At 42.1% G+C, this 16,798-nt stretch overlaps 1 protein-coding gene and 1 pseudogene across 1 annotated transcript; both read left to right on the forward strand.

The window, feature by feature from the left end:
* Positions 1 to 6,027: 6,027 nt before the first annotated feature.
* On the forward strand, positions 6,028 to 6,716 carry LOC143906800 (uncharacterized; annotated as a pseudogene).
* A 2,813-nt stretch (positions 6,717 to 9,529) lies between these two features.
* LOC143906801 (uncharacterized) lies at positions 9,530 to 9,976 on the forward strand. Its single transcript, XM_077423053.1, has one exon. The coding sequence runs from the start codon at positions 9,530 to 9,532 to the stop codon at positions 9,974 to 9,976; it is 447 nt and encodes a 148-aa protein (XP_077279179.1).
* Positions 9,977 to 16,798: the final 6,822 nt, after the last annotated feature.

Below are 16,798 nucleotides of genomic sequence, written 5' to 3' on the forward strand. Positions count from 1 at the left end.
CTTTAAATTTCAATAGTATTAAAAACTTAATAATACAAAGAGAGAGAGAGAGAGAGAGAGAGAGAGTGAGAGAGAGAGGGCAGAAAAGAGGAAGAGGAAGGAACGTCGTCGGCGGCGAGGACGGTGATAAATCTACGTTTTAGTGCAATTTCACCGCGTTTCCGCACCGCGTTTCATGAAATTGTAACTCGCAAAGAAACAAAAACGTGCGCACCGGTGTTGGTAAAACGTAGATTTATCAATAATTGTAGGATCTTTATTTTATTTAAAAGAAATCTACAACAGTTTAGACCAAGGAACGTTTAATTAGTGACAAATAATAAACTCTCGTTTCGCTTTCACGCACTACATTTCTGTTCTCGGATCACGCTCTCTCGTAACGCCGATTTACGACTGAACTCCGACCGATCGTCCTCAGCATCTCGCTTGACAACAAAACAAAATTTGGAGTAAAACATTTATTGATCAAACATTCAAACATTAAATGAAAATCGCGCCTGTTACCACGGGCGCTCCTGAAGACAGTTATTCTCTCTCACTCACTCACTCACTCACTCACTCACTCACTCACTCTCACTCTCACTCTCATTCTCTCACTTCTCCACACTCGGCCATTCTGTAATAACATTCGCCCCGAATGTTTACGCCTCTTCTTCTTCCTCGGAATCATCACTCATACATTCTACCCATGGCTTCATGTGATCAGCGGATATGGATGTTCTCATTGGTCCCTCATGCTCACCAACTTTTTGTACAAGATATCGATCATTACGTAATACTCTCGTTACAACATATGGCCCAAAATATTTGTTCGCAAGTTTTAAACCGGGGCCTAATTGAGTACGCTTTATCGCCACTAAATCATTCTCTCCATACTTAGTAGCTGCTTTACGCTTCTTCGCAAAAGTTACTCGATTTTCGCGCTGTACTTTCGCAATACATTCTTTTGCTTGCTCTCGCAAATCATTTCGCTCATTTTGAAAATCATTAACCCATTCCGCTTCTAACAACTCTCGAATTTGAGGATCATTTCGCACACGCGGATGAGTACCGAACATTAAATGAAATGGTGAAGTTCCAATGCTTCTATGTGATGTACAATTCAAACAAAGTTGAGACACATCAAGAAATTTAAACCATTCTTCTCGTTTATCTGAGAGTTTAGTTAGCAGTGGAATAAGTACTCGATTTACTCGCTCTACTTGACCGTTCGCTCGAGGGACTCCGGTTGTGGTTAATATATGACGTATCTTTTCTTCCGCACAATACTCTGCAAATTCTTTGGACGTAAATGCTGCTCCGCGATCTGAAACTATCCTTCGCGGGTTTCCGAAAATAATCGCTTGTTTCTTAAGCTTACTCAAAACCTCAGTAGCATTCGTGGTTTTAGTCGCGTATAACCATGTAAATTTAGTGAACGCATCGACTACTAAAAAGACATGTTTATAATTTTTTCTCGTGGAAGGCAATGGCCCTAAATGATCTACATGGTACGTATCTAACGGAAGTTCACCTTTCTCTATAGTATTCAAATATCCTTCCTGTTTCCCCTGTTTTCTCTCTGCTAAGATACAAGTGACACAATTTCTCACAACTTTCTCGATCTTTGATCTCACATTGGGAATATAATAGTCTTTACACAAAAACGCTTCAGTTTTGGCCACTGAAAAATGACCACGTTCATGCGCTTGTTTAACTAATAATAGGTCTCCATTATGCTCTTTAAATAATAAATCGTTTTTAATCGTGTAACCATTAAGTTTCTCTTCTTTTACCGCATCAAACATTTTCTTTACATCATTATCATCTTGTTGTGCTCGCTTAAATTTTACAGTCAAACTATCGCGTTCATTCACAACCATACATATCGGGAGGGGATTGCGACTTAACGCATCAACATGCATCATACTCTTACCGGGCCTATGCTCAATAACATAGTCAAATTCTTCTAATAAAAGTGCCCATCGCGCTACTCGCACACACAAATCTTTCTTATGCATTGTCAATGCAAATGCACGACAATCTGTCACTATCTTAAAAGAGATACCTAACAAGTAAACGCGAAACTTTTTAAGAGCTCTAACTATAGCAAGTACTTCTAACTCATAACTAGTATAACGCCGTTCCGCGAGCGTAGTTTTACCACTAGAGTAATAGATAGGATGAAGAGCTCCATCTTCATCGCTTTTTTGTAAAAGTATCGCGCCGTAACCGTCTATGGACGCGTCAGTATGTAATTCCGTAATCGCATTGACTCTATACAAATGTAACACGGGGTGATCACACAAAATATCCTTTAAACTAGTGAACGCTCTTTTCTCTTCTTCGCCAAAGTAAAACTTCACATTTGATTTTAACAGATTCGTCAACGGACGCGCTATAATAGAATACTTCGGCACAAATTTTCTAAAGTATCCGCTCAATCCGGGAAAACTTTGTACTTGTTTAACACTTATCGGCTCTGGAAATTTACGCACTGCCTCGATTTTACGCGTGGACGGATAATACTCGACCGTTTTTTATCACATAACCAAGGAAATCAATTCTGGTTTGTAAGAAACAACATTTTCTCCAGTTAATAATCAATCCGGCTTCGCTCGCAATTTCTAATATAATCTTAAGATTCATTATTCCTGTCTCTTCATCTTTAGAAGGAATTATCAAGTCGTCTAAATATGTTAAAACTTTTTTTTTCTTATCGCGTTTCGAAAAATATCATTAATAAACCGCTGAAACACCGACGGCGAATTACAGAGTCCGAACGGCACTTTCAAAAATTCATATTGTCCATCAGGAACTATAAAACCCGTATACTTTATACTGTCTTTATCCATAGGGACGTGAAAGAATCCGTTCTTTAAATCTAATGTACTAAAATATTTCGCGTCTTGCAAAAGATTTAATTGATCCTCTATGAGGGGAAGTGGATATCGATCGCGTACAATTTTTTTATTAAGTTGTCGATAATCGACACACAGTCTCGTATTTCCGTCCTTTTTCGCAACTAAAACTACAGGACTCGCATAATCAGATAAGGAAGGCTGAATGATACCATCCCGAATCCAGTCGTTAATATGCTCATTCACTTTTTCTTTTTCCGTCGGAGACAATCGTCGGGCTCTTTGGTAAACAGGTTCTTCATCTTTTAAAATGATTGACATTTTAATGTTAGTTTCTCTAACTTTAACAGGAGAGTAGCTGCTGACAATTTTTTCAAGAGCTGACCGATGCTCACAATTAACAACATGCGATACATCTACTTCGTCAGTCTTTTCACATTTAAGATCTATTTGAAATATCTCCGGTAACTTCTCCACGATTGTCTCCGCCAAGGGGCTAATCAACACATTTCCGTTTTTAATGCGCAACTCTACCGTATTCAAAAAATCAATGCCAATAAGCAACTTGAAATTAATCACGTCATTAGCGACAACTCTAATTAGAATGGGATATGAACGTCCGTCAACTGTTAGTTCTGTGTGAAACTCTCTTAACGTTTCGTTTTCTTTTAACCCTACACCGGTAAATCGCGTGTTTTTACATTCTAACGGCGGAGATCCTAAATCAACGTATTGATCCGCGCGCATAAGACATAAATCACTCCCGGTATCGACTAGCGCGACGATATTACAACCATTTATCGCGACCTCTTTATTACATTTTGTCTGCGTTACCTGCGTTACAACATAGCTACTTTTAACGTCCTCTTGTTTTCCAAGACACTTGGACGCGATGTGACCTCGCTCACCGCACTTGAAGCACTTCGGACCGTTCTCCTTCGTCGGACAATCCTTGCCCAGATGATCGGGTAGACCACAGTTGAAACAGCGCCTCTTGTCATCAGCTGATGCTTCTTTCCGCTCGTCCTTTCCGCTTTTGGCTGATTTCTGGTACTGTACCTTTTCTTTTGTTCCGTCACCTCGTACTCCAGGATGTTTCTTCTCCCACAGCATGACATTCTCAAATGCCTCCAGCAACGATCTCTTCGTTTTGAAACTGCTGATACGAGCTTGATCCCGCAGTCTTACATCAGGAATACCGTCGATAATGTAGTCGATAATTTCCTCTTCATTGACTGGAACATGGTTCCCCAGAATTATCTTCCGATGCATATAGTCGCTGAATGTTTCACCTTTTTTCCACATGCGTTCTTCAAACTTCTTGCGCAACATTATTCTACTCGGCCGATGATCAAACATAGCCTTGAGTTCACAAATCAATGCTTCCACAGATATTTCCGCGAGTTCCGATCTTGAATGTAACCATTCGTACGCCTTCCCCTTCAACCGCATGCCGATCAGTACTCTTGTATGCTCTTCGTCTAAACGATAAGTTCGTCTCAACTGCCTAAGCTGTCTCTCCCAAATCTCAAAATTATTTGTTGTACCGTCAAATATAACGAGAAGCTCGGCTATCGAATTTATATTTATTCTCGGCTGCATTAGCCTGGATTCCACATCAACATGCGCGTTGGGAACACGAACGTCGGATCGCCGTTGTATTCTTAATTGCTCGATCTCTCGTCTCAACGCATTTAACTCCATCTCAAAGACACGTACATCGCAAGGACGGGAATCTGATCGCAACTCTTCTTCTGAATCTCCTCTCTCATTCATATCTGCGCCGGTGGCTTCGTCCGTACTCCTTCTTCTCTCATTCATATCTGCGCCGGTGGCTTCGTCCGTACTCCTTCTTCTCTCATTCATATCTGCGCCGGCGGCTTCGTCCGTACTCTCTATCGTACGCGGTTCAGTCCATGTACCAGAAGGGGTGGACGCATTTAATCAAATCACTAACTCGTTCTTGTTGCCGGTACAAGGTAGTCCTAATTCTTTCAATTTCTCCTTCAGCTGTAAGACCGTCAGATTGCTTGCGTATCTAACGTTGCTATCCATATCGAACTCGTTCTCACGATAATGTCACTAATCTCGCGAACCGCATTGGCCGTATCCCGGACGAGCCCCCAATTTATGTAAAATCTTTATTTTATTTAAAAGAAATCTACAACAGTTTAGACCAAGGAACGTTTAATTAGTGACAAATAATAAACTCTCGTTTCGCTTTCACGCACTACATTTCTGTTCTCGGATCACGCTCTCTCGTAACGCCGATTTACGACTGAACTCCGACCGATCGTCCTCAGCATCTCGCTTGACAACAAAACAAAATTTGGAGTAAAACATTTATTGATCAAACATTCAAACATTAAATGAAAATCGCGCCTGTTACCACGGGCGCTCCTGAAGACAGTTATTCTCTCTCACTCACTCACTCACTCACTCACTCACTCACTCTCACTCTCACTCTCATTCTCTCACTTCTCCACATAATTGTTATTCACTTCCGTACGGTTACGTGGAGTGAATAACTTTTTCCCCTTCTTCTTTATTTTTAAGTTAGGCTAACACGTTTTCTGCCACTTTAAGGTAACAAAAAAAATGTTTTTGTATTATATTGTAAATAGTTTTTTAATTTTGTAAAAATAGTTGTAAGTGCGTAAAAGGATTTTTGTACATATGTAACTAAAAAAATATAATGTAGTAATATGTAAATATATTCTGTGTGTGTATGATTAAATATAAAATTTCTTAAAATTTGTGATTTCTTTCTTCAAAAAATCTCTAAAAAAATAAAATATTTTCACATTTAAAACGTAAATAGTTGCTGTATCATATATATATTCGTCCCCTTCCTTTCCCTCCGCGCTTATTTTTTCTCTCTCATTTCTCCGCTCGGAGCATTGCGTACAAGCTCGTCGATTGCGATGCTCTCGCTGCGGAATCGTAATAAGCTAAGACGGGTGAATAAGTTTATGTCCACCGCGGCGCGTGAATCAGCTGATGATCAATGGCCGCGGTGATGTTCGCTCGCGCGAGCGTTTGCGGAGGTACGCTGGTGCGCGCGTTCGGGCCGCCGCCGCCGCCGCCGCCGTTGATTACCTTATCCCCTCCCCTCTCTCCGCTCCTCTTTTCCTCAAATTATTTTTTTTGAAGTCACGCGCGGAATTCGAGTCAATCATTTCGCAAGATGGACGTGCGCTGGAAACATCCCTGGACGTCGATCGTGTGCGGACCCACCGGTTGCGGAAAGACGATCTTCGTAAAAATCTTTCTCCGACAACTATCTCACATGTCCGACGTACGTTTCGAGAGAGTTTTGTTTTATTACGCCGAGTGGCAGGAGGCTTATCGTCAATTACAATACGACGCGCGCGAGGAAGCAACGGTGAAGAAAAATATAATTGAATTTTGCGAGGGATTGCCACGTCCGGAAGATTATTCCGCCAATCCGCTTTCCCCTAAATTGGTGATAATCGACGATCTTATGAGAGAATCGTCATCGAGCGACGCGATCGTAGATCTCTTTACCAAAGGCAGTCATCATAAGAATCTCAGCGTAATTTTCATCTCGCAAAATCTTTTTCATCAGGGACGCGGGCAACGCGATATATCGCTTAATGCAAATTACATTGTGGTTTTCAAGAATCCTCGCGATCGTGCGCAAATTCGTCTTTAGCACGTCAAGTCTTTCCCAACGATCCAAAGTTTCTAGAAGAGGCGTACTACGACGCCACGTCGAGACCGCACGGGTATCTACTGCTCGATTTGAAACAATCGACTCCGGACGAATATCGATTTCGAACGTGTATCTTTCCCGACGATACGGCACATTTCGTCAACGTACCGCGTAGATCATTTTCCAACGGCTACGTATAAAAGACGCGCACTAGCGCACACGCTGGCCAGTCGTGTAATTTTCTCGCGATGGAAAAGAAAGAAAATAACGTGAAATCAGACAGAGCGACGAAAAACGCCAGACGCTCGATTGGAAAGAAAAATACCTGTCTTCTCGAGGCGTTGCTGTATTTAAACAAAAATCAACGCGCGACCTTCTTACCGACCGCTGACAATAAATTAATACGGTGTATCAGCGAATGCGTTTTCAATACGCTCAAAGGTAATGTTCCGCTCAAACGACGTGAAAAAAAAAAACGATTAAGCAAACACAAAGCGACGCTGCGTCGCATTGCAATCAAAAGGCAGTAATTTGAAGGCTAAAAGAAAGCTATTGGTACAAGGTGGATTCTTACCTTATATTATCGGTCCTATATTAACCGCCTTACTGTCGCGAATTATTGGCGGTAGAGATTAAAAAGCGCGTTATGGAAAGGGCAAAAAAAAAGGTTTTGATCACTACGGAAAATCTCGAAAGAATGCAGCATCAATTATCGCAACAAACGCTCCTCACCGCGTTTACCGCTGTCGGTAGCGAACAAACGATGGAAAATAGCGAAAATTCGGAGAACGCCAATATTTCCGTGCGTACACCGGGAACACCTCTATCGCGACTCGATGCGGAGATGAGTCTCATTTTTAATTCACCCTTACCACTCGACGTCTATTTTACGCATAAAAATACGCGCCGCTACGTCGATGTTTTGCAAGATATCGTAAGCGCTTACAATCACACCCGTCATTCCTCCATCAGAATGCAACCGGCTGTCGTTACGACAGAAAACGCTCGTGTAGCGCGCGAAAATATAGTTCGACGATGGAGAAAGAGCGAAAAAATGAAACGCGCGCGAAAAGCTAAATACAGCGTCGGAGAACTCGTTCGCGTCAGTAGAGCAAAAGCTACCTTCGAGAAAGGATACGAGGCGAGGTGGAGTGAAGAGATATTTCGAATTCACCGCGTTCTCGAGTGGCAAAAACCACGCGTGTACGAACTGAGCGATTTAGCGGATGAGGTCATAGACGGTATTTTTTATGAACAAGAATTAGCTAGAGTTGAGAAAAACTTGCGGGAAGAAGAGTTTATCGTCGATCGCGTGATAAAGACCAGGGGACGCGGCGCTAATAAACAGGTGTTAGTTAGCTGGCGCGGTTATCCCAGCAAGTTCGACATTTGGATCCCCGCTTCGAATTTAACTTTTCTTCCTCAAGATGAGGGACGATCAATTTCTCATGGTTCTTCCGAGCAATAGCAGTATGCGCTATTTCCCGGAAAATAGAACCTCGTCATTCGTTACGGAATTACCTCAAACTGTTCACTTACACGGCGAATGGGAAGTCGCGCTTAGCGAGATTCAATTTCCAAGTACTCTTTCACACTTGCGCTATCAAGAAAATGAAATCTACTTCTTCAATACTAAACCGGGAGAGAAAGAAGCACAGGTGGCGAGGAAAGGCACAATATGGTACGGTCTTTACAAAAATACCACAGAACTTATCTCGGCGATTAATGAAGCATGCAAACAAGCTGACTCGCACTTTTATTTGGATCAGCAAGAGAAGACTGGAGGAAAAATCCTCATCAACATTACCTGTAACGCAAGCGAATGCAATCTAATACATTATATGAGCGTTTCCGATACTCTTCTACAAATACTCGGTTTAGGTCATGCTCTTCTCAATAATCCCGTATACTATGGCGAATTATATGCCAGGCGCAACGCAATTTATCCTATTTCCAAAAAACCGTTTACTGCAAATTATATTAAACTTGGATTTTTTAACGAAAGTAAAGGTGTACGCGAAACAGCTTTCTATAGTCGTGAACCTTGTAGTTTGCAGCGCGGTATTCCAGATAAAATGTTCGTTTATTGCGATATTTGCGAGCCTTATGTAACAGGTGACGTACAAACTCCTCTTCTCCGAATAGTGCCGGTCGAGACATACCGTTATAATCACGTGGACGCTTACGGAACGAATCAGGTGATTTCTTTCCGCTGCATTATATTCCATTACGCAAAACAAATTTCCGCACAATTGAAATAGATATAAAAAATCAACTCGGAAAAAGTATACCATTCGAATCCGGGACGCTGACGGTGACATTGCACTTTAGACGTTTCCAGTAAAACCGCGGTGAAGTGTCGTCGTCGAAAAAAATAAAAATTAGTTTCAGTACAATGGACTACGAATATTACAATTCACACTACCAGAGTGGATGAGGCGGAGGAATTCCACGAGTTTTTGTCGAAGCACTCTATCAACGAGGTCATGGAATCGGTAGTTTTCTCGGCGGATTATTCAGAAAGGTATTGCCTTTCCTAAGTAGAGGCGCGCGAGCGGTCGCTAAAGAAGCTTTACGCGCGCAATGTGATGAAAAATGTCGACAATAATACACCGTTGAAGGAGGCGCTCAAAACTCGCCTCAAGGAATCGAGTGGAAATCTTAAAAGAAAAGCACAGGAGAAAATAAACCGGTATAAAGTAACCGCAAAAAATTCAGCGTTTCAGTTTCCCCTCGGCATCCACGACAGTCGCGTCGCAGTTCGTAAACGTCGTCGTCCTCAAACGGACAAAAGGAAATCGTCATCAAAGAGCAAAAGGAAGAGAATAACGAACAAAAAATCATCGAAGAAGAAGAAGACTCGTGCTGTAAACAGAAAGTCATCTACCACCACTGCGAGACAACGTGGTCGTCGAGTTAGCGTAAAAAAACGCAGCGTATCCGACATATTCTCTTAATCGTCGCGCGCGCACACGCAAACCAAGAATTCAAGGAGCGGAGGAGAAGGATAAGCATGTCTTTTCTTCACACGCATTCAAACAAGTGTTTAAAAAGTAAACTCGATTTCTTCTCATTGCCACCCACACAAACTAGTATCGAAAGCTCGCAATGGATCTATTACAAGCCCATAACCTCCCTCGGGGACAACGCGCCTATAGAATTCGTCATACCCGGACACGGAGAAGACTACCTGGACCTCACTCACACCATGTTGAGTCTTCGCATACGCGTAGAAACTTCTCCCCTAGCAGGCGGTGGTGGCGACAGCCAAACAAGTACACCAGGCGGAAGCGCGTTCAAAGTAGGCCCTGTAAATTATTTACTGCATTCCATGTTCAATCAAATCGACGTGTATTTCAATCAAAAGCTCGTCTCACCCCCAAACAACGCTTACGCGTACCGCGCGTACATAGAAGCGTTGTTAAATTATTCTATACACCCGCAAAAACTTCCCATCTGACCTCTTGTTTGTGGGACATGGATACCCCGGACTCATGGACGCACTCGTAGATTCAGAAACACCAAATCCGGCTCTCGTGAGACGCACTCGTTACATTCACGAGGGACACGCGCTAGATCTCATAGGTCATCTTCATTGCGACATTTTCAATCAGGATAAATTTTTAATTAACGGTGTGGAAGTTAGAATGAGACTCGTTCGTTCGAAGGATTCGTTTTGCCTTATGGAAAATTGATCGACGTCAAAAATACGCATTTTAGACGCCAGTCTGCTAGTGAGAAGAGCAAAAATAAGTCCTGGCATTTTACTCGCGCATGCGAAAATGTTGAGTCAAACTACCGCCAAATATCCCCTTGCGAGAGTCGAAGTTAAAACATTTACGATTCACGCGGGTCTCGTAGGAGAATCGATAGACAATGTAATACTCGGTCAACTGCCGAAACGGATAATAGTCGGTTTTGTCGATAACAGAGCGTTCAACAGCGATAGAAAATTAAACCCGTTAATTTCAAAAACTATGGTATAAATTTTTTTTCGCTGTACGCCGACGGTATACAAATTCACAGTAGACCGCTACAGCCGAGCTTCTCGAAAGACGAGCCACTCTACGTCGAAGCTGATCACACTCTCTTTTCGAGAACCGGTATATACACTTTTTGAACGAGGGTAATTCTATAAGTAGAGAAGATTACGCCGAAGGATTCACACTTTTCGCCTTTGATTTTACACTCGACTTATCAGCCAATTTTGCCGGCCATCATAAATGACAAATGTAGACAAATAATATTTCACAGCTTTACACAGTACATGCTTTATTTTTATCGGTAGGTTTTATCCGTGGATTTTTATTTTCATTAGCGGGGACGTTAAATTTGCTAGATTCGTCTTCTTTATCAACTATTTCGTTATCTTCAATGTCACTTTCTTTGTCTGGCGGGTCGTTTCTTTCTTCTATTTTTTCGATTTCATCTCCCTGATCTTGTGTTCTTTCTTGCTGGTCATGTATATTTTTTGCTGTCTGGCTTCAAGTTTGTATTCTATTATATTTAAGAGGGTCGTGGATTAATGCTTTTTCTACAATTTTCGGTTTCGGCGGTTCACGCAGTTCTTCCTGCGTAAAAAGTATAGAATCTGTATTTTTATTTTTTATCAGGTGAGTCCTCGTTAGGTGGTAATTTTTCCATTTTTTCATCATCTGAGAGGTATAGATTAAAATCCTCGTCCTCCTCTTCCTCGTCAGATTCCTCTAATATTTTAAAAATTGTCTCTGCATCTTTGGGATCGTTCGGATTTAAAAGTTTCTTATGATTAATTACATTGCAGTCTGCTTCTTCGAAATTTACTGGATTTCTTGACAAAGCGTCAGCGTTAACATTAGTTTTTCCTGCCTTGTATTCTACATCATAATTATATTCTGCTAATTTCAATCTCCAGCGGAGAATTCTCATATTTGCATCTTGGGCATTTTTAAACCAAAGTAAAGGCTTATGATCTGTGACTAATGTAAATTTCCGCCCGTATAAGTATGGTCGGAAGTGTTTAACACAGTATATTATTGCTAATGCTTCTTTCTCGTATGTATCGTATTTTATTTCATTGTCGGTTAAAGTTCGTGATGCGTATGCTATTGGTCGGTCTTTATTTATTTCTCCTTGTGATAAAATGCCTCCTACAGCAATTCCAGAAGCGTCGGTAGTTAAAATAAAAGGTTTTGAAAAATCAGGATATTGTAAAACTGATTCTTGGCATAATTCCTGCTTTAATATTTCAAAAGATTCTTCTTGAACAGATGTCCAATCAAAAGGCGTATTGTTTTTTAATAGGTTCGTCAAAGGTTTAGCTAATTTTGAAAAGTTTGGTATAAATCTCTTGTAATATCCTGCTAACCCAAGAAATTGTTTAATATTTTTCGGAGTTTTTTTGGCCTAGGAAATTGTGTCTCACGGCTTCTAATTTTCTTGGATCGGGTTTAATTTTATCGCTACTGATTATGTATCCCAAATATGTTACCTCGGTTTTTTTAAATTCGCATTTATCGGACTGTAGTTTTAAATTAGCTTGGCGGAGTTGTTCCATTACTAAATTATACCTTCTTTCGTGTTCTTCTAATGTAGGAGCGGAAATAATAATATCATCCATATACATGAATACACCTTCTATTTCTGTTAATATTAGATCCATTAGTCGTTGGAAGGTATCGGGGGCATTCTTTAACCCGAAAGGCATTCTTTTGAATTCATAGTGACCATTAGGAGTCGTAAATGCGGTTTTATGGCTATCTGCGGAGTCCATTTCTATTTGGTGAAACTCAGAGGCAAGATCACATACTATGAAATACTTTGCATTGCCTAATTGGTCGATAATTTCGACAATGTTCGGTAATGGGTAGGCATCGCCCATGGTTTTTTCATTTACGCCCCGGAAATCTAGTACCACTCTCCAACGTTTGTTTCCCTTTGAATCTTCTTTTTTTAGCACTATCCAAATGGGTGTATTGTAAGGTGACTGAGAAGGTTTTATGATCCCTGCCTCGAGCAGTTCCTTTACCTGCTTATTTATTTCCTCTTTGTGGATTTGCATAAATCTATATTGTCGAGTATTTATAGGTCGATCATCTGTTGTCTGGATTTGATGTCGCAGTACATGAGTTGCTGTTAATTTTTCTCCGGGAATATGAAATTGATCTTGACTATTTCTTATAAGTTTCATAACGCTTTTTCTTTCTTCATTACTTAAATGCTCTAATCGTAGCAATTTTGTAATTTCCGTAAGCCTATCTTCCTTAGGTTCTCCGGATGATACGAAACATTCGCGTGAAATAACGTCATTAGTTGGTGCTTTTAATATTAGCTGATGTTGCTTTGATTTACGTTGGTTTCGGAAATTTTTCATTATTTCCTGGAATCGAGCTTGTGCGCATGCCAAGGTTTTTGAAGACGGTTTACTTTTTCAGACTACCGATATTGATGATCAAACACTCAAAGGTAATATAGTAGAAACTCGCGATTTGCTATTTTTACGTAAAGACAATTTGGCATACTTTGTCGACACTAGTGGAAAACCGTTAGATTCCGGATCACAAAAGTTATTCGAACGAAACAAAATCCCACGATTAAGCCCGCTTACTTTAGGTAAAGCAAAGGCCGTAAAGTATACAAAATATTACCATATAGCACTACCCATCAGTGAAGGACAACGGGAAAACTCATTTTATACGCGTTCGTTATCTCAACGTTGTCTTTCCCCGGAAAAAACGACGACCGCTCGCCGCGTCGTTCGAGAAAAACAAAAGGAGGATGTGACGACAGCGACCTTGAACGAGTTCGGTATTATTCGCGAACCTGAGTTTTGCTCGCGACGGCGCGGCATACGGTGTAAGCGAGCCGCTCGTGAGGAATTGTTGCAGATCGGATTTGTGGAGAGTCGACGTAACGAGATATCTGATCTGTCGCGAAAATCGAAATCGCCGATCGCCAATCGAATTGGAGGTTTTTCTATTGCCAAATATATTTTGGCGTGTTGCTCCTTTGAATTTCATATCACAGCCATTTTTGACAATTTCGATTGCCGTTTTACGCATCGCCCTCTCCGTTTACACCGTGCGGAAACGCGAAAGGATGTAACATGAGAGACGTTCTGGAGATTGTATTCTCGACTGCAAGGAGGAAAGCGTGCTCGCGTTGCTCACAAAGTGGTTGTAATATGCTGATGTAATGATGCTCATATCACAGCCAGCTTTGATGAGCGTTGCGGCACTCACAATTCAACGAGAATATTATTCGCGAAACGTACGGTTCGGGGTGGACGAAGAGAGCGGTACCGTCTCTCTCGGTCTCTCTCTCAATACGTCGGAAAACCGCGTCCGGCCCGTCGGGGCGAAGAAGAGCGCGATCGACGCTCCCCCTCGCGGGAGGACGCGACGTCGAAAGCGACCTTGAACGAGTTCGGACGCGCGATAAAAAAATCGACGCTCCCTCTCGCGGGAGGACACGACGACCGCTCGCAGCGTCGATCGAGAAAAGAAAAACAAAAGGAGGACGCGACGTCGACAGCGACCTTGAACGCGAGTTCGGACGCGCGATAAAAAATATTATTAGCGAAACGTACGGTTCGGGGGGGTGAACGAAGAGAGCGGTATCGTCTCTCTCGGTCTCTCTCTCGATACATCGGAAAAAAACAAAAAAATAAGCAGCCAATCGCTAACGTCGTACATCGGAAAAACCACCACTTTTATACGTCAGCGATAAAAGTGGAAAAAAAGTACGCAGCCAATCGCCAACGTCGTACATCGGAAAACCGCGTCCGCGTAGCCAATCGCCAACGTTGTACATCGGAAAACCGCGTCCGTCCCGTTGGGACGAAGAAGCGCGCGATCGACGCTCCCCCTCGCGGGAGGACGACTCGCGATTTTCACCGTAAAAATGGGGAAAAAAGATGTAGGGAAAAAGTAAGTAGCCAATCGCTAACGAGGTACATCGGAAAATCACCACCGTTGGCAGCCCTGCCACACCTAACTTTACGTAAAGTGTTCCCCCCGCGTCGCGCTCCCCCTCTCGCCCAGTTTTCGCTTCCCCCCGCATAGCCTCCCCCCGGTGACCCTTTACACCGTCCCTCGACCCCCTCGCTTACCGCTTACGGCGGTCCCCCCGCGGCAGCGAAGCCCCCCCCCGACCCCGCTAACCGCAACCCGAGATCCCTGGGGCAGGAATGTATATTCTCTAGCTACTCCGGATATATGGCTCTTTTAGCAGGCGAAGTAATTCACATAATAAAATATGTTCCAGTAGAAGTAAAAATAATTCACGCTCAAGAATGTTATGAACAACTACCAGTAATGTTTAACAATGAGACATACTTCTTAACATCCAAAACACATATACTATTACGGCAGGGAACACAGATCAATTGCAATTCACTTGCACCTTCCATGTATCTCCTTGAAGACTTGTGGTATAAAATTATGCCAAGACCTGTGGAAACACTGACTTCCACCGTCATAAAACCCACAACTAAACCTACCTGGAAATACGTTAACCCCGGTGCCCTTGCTACTAACGGCATATATACACAAAAGGATTTAGAAGATCTAAAGGACCACATAATGTTTCCCGCTGAGAGACCCGCCGTTCTCAACACCATAGCAAGAGGATTAATGGGACCGTGTTGCGTGGAGGATCAATTTCCAATCTATTCGATGAAGCTTCAATCAAAAAAATTGCGATTTTAGCTTGGAAAAATTTCTGGAGCAAATGTTTAATCTTTGGCAATATTAGCGCTGGCCTACTTGGAATATATTTATTTGCAATAGGCATTAAATTGATATTGGATACACTCGTACATGGATATGCTCTTCATACAGTATATGGGTGGTCGATATATCTAATAGGCGCGATATGGGACTTGTTAACTCAGCTTTTATTACACTTGGGACAGGGAAGGCCTAAAACCAAAAGTGCCAATACTCCGGCTCCGAAAGACGATCCGGAACAAGGAACGTCAGCTAGCGCACCACTCCATGATCTTGAATGGCAGGCAAATGTCCAGCCTGTCGGGTCAATGAACAAAAAACCTGAACACTCCTATCCCCTTCTCCCTTTGAAAGAAACTTCCACTTACACTTTCGAACTCAAAGGGTAGCATAAAGAAAAAAAAATCTATCATTGCTCCTATAATCGCATGCTGCGACATGCAGATATTTTAACAACAAATTCCTTGTAGCCAAAAATATGGAGATAAAATGCACACACACATCAACACCAGTCTGTTGAGCCGCGGCCCGCTCGGGGTAAAGGTGATCCGGGTGGACTCCCCTACTTTTCTATGGGTCCATCTCGACGGTGGGCGTGAGGATCTCGACGAGCTCATCGAGGATCTAACGCAAAGGATGAATCGGAGGAGCGAGTTCCTCCACCTCCCACCTGACCAGATCGTGCCCGAAACGAAGGTCGCCGTTCGTGAAGGAAGACGGTGGCAGCGGATGAGTTATTCCGTTTGAGAATTTCATCTATTTATCGTAACTTGCCACCATTGTTATACAAAGCAACTGCTAGACGAAAGACTGCTAGCCCCTCATCGTCCTCGGTGAGCTATTCATTAAGATACCATGCCCAGCCAGACGAGTACATAACAATACAGCTATATTTAAATGGCAAGTATTAAACCTGCGATATATCACAAATACATTAAAATCTGTCAGCAAGCCGGCAAGGCATACAAAAACAAGGAGCTTTATTGGGGCTGCCGCACAAGAAGTCAGTTGAAAAACTGCAAAAAAAGGGGACGTCTCGGGACGGACGACAACCACGTAGACAATTCACTTTAGGTAGTAAGGGGCACAGTTATTGCCCCATTAAAGAAAGGAAAAACAGCCTTACATGAAACGAAATCTTGCGTGTTGCGAATAATATAAAGACATTATTAAATTTAGAAAAAATATATATATATAATTATATATTTATATGCGTATATAATAAATATCCCTCGCGCGTTTGAATGGGCATGTAAATCGGAATTACCATTTTCTAAAAACTTTGATTTAAAATAATCTAATACATGCCCATGCAGGCAACAGCACAAACCAGAAGGACAAAGGAATAAAAGAAGGGGTTATGGTGGTTGCCTTTTTTTTCCTCCTTCTCTAAACAGAAACCAAGAACGAACCCTTTGGGAAAGAAAAGAAGATCAAGAAGCTTGCTAAAAACGGAAATCGTTCCTTAATCAATTAATCCGCAAATGTTGTGTTACACACCCCCAACATTTGTCTAAGGCGGGAGGTGTTACGTCCTGCGGTATCCACGATATCCCTTTTTCGCGGGAATTCTT

This window comes from Temnothorax americanus, unplaced genomic scaffold (genome assembly GCF_048541705.1).
Source record: "Temnothorax americanus isolate GAGA-0224 unplaced genomic scaffold, ASM4854170v1 Scaffold76, whole genome shotgun sequence".
Lineage (NCBI taxonomy): Eukaryota > Metazoa > Arthropoda > Insecta > Hymenoptera > Formicidae > Temnothorax > Temnothorax americanus.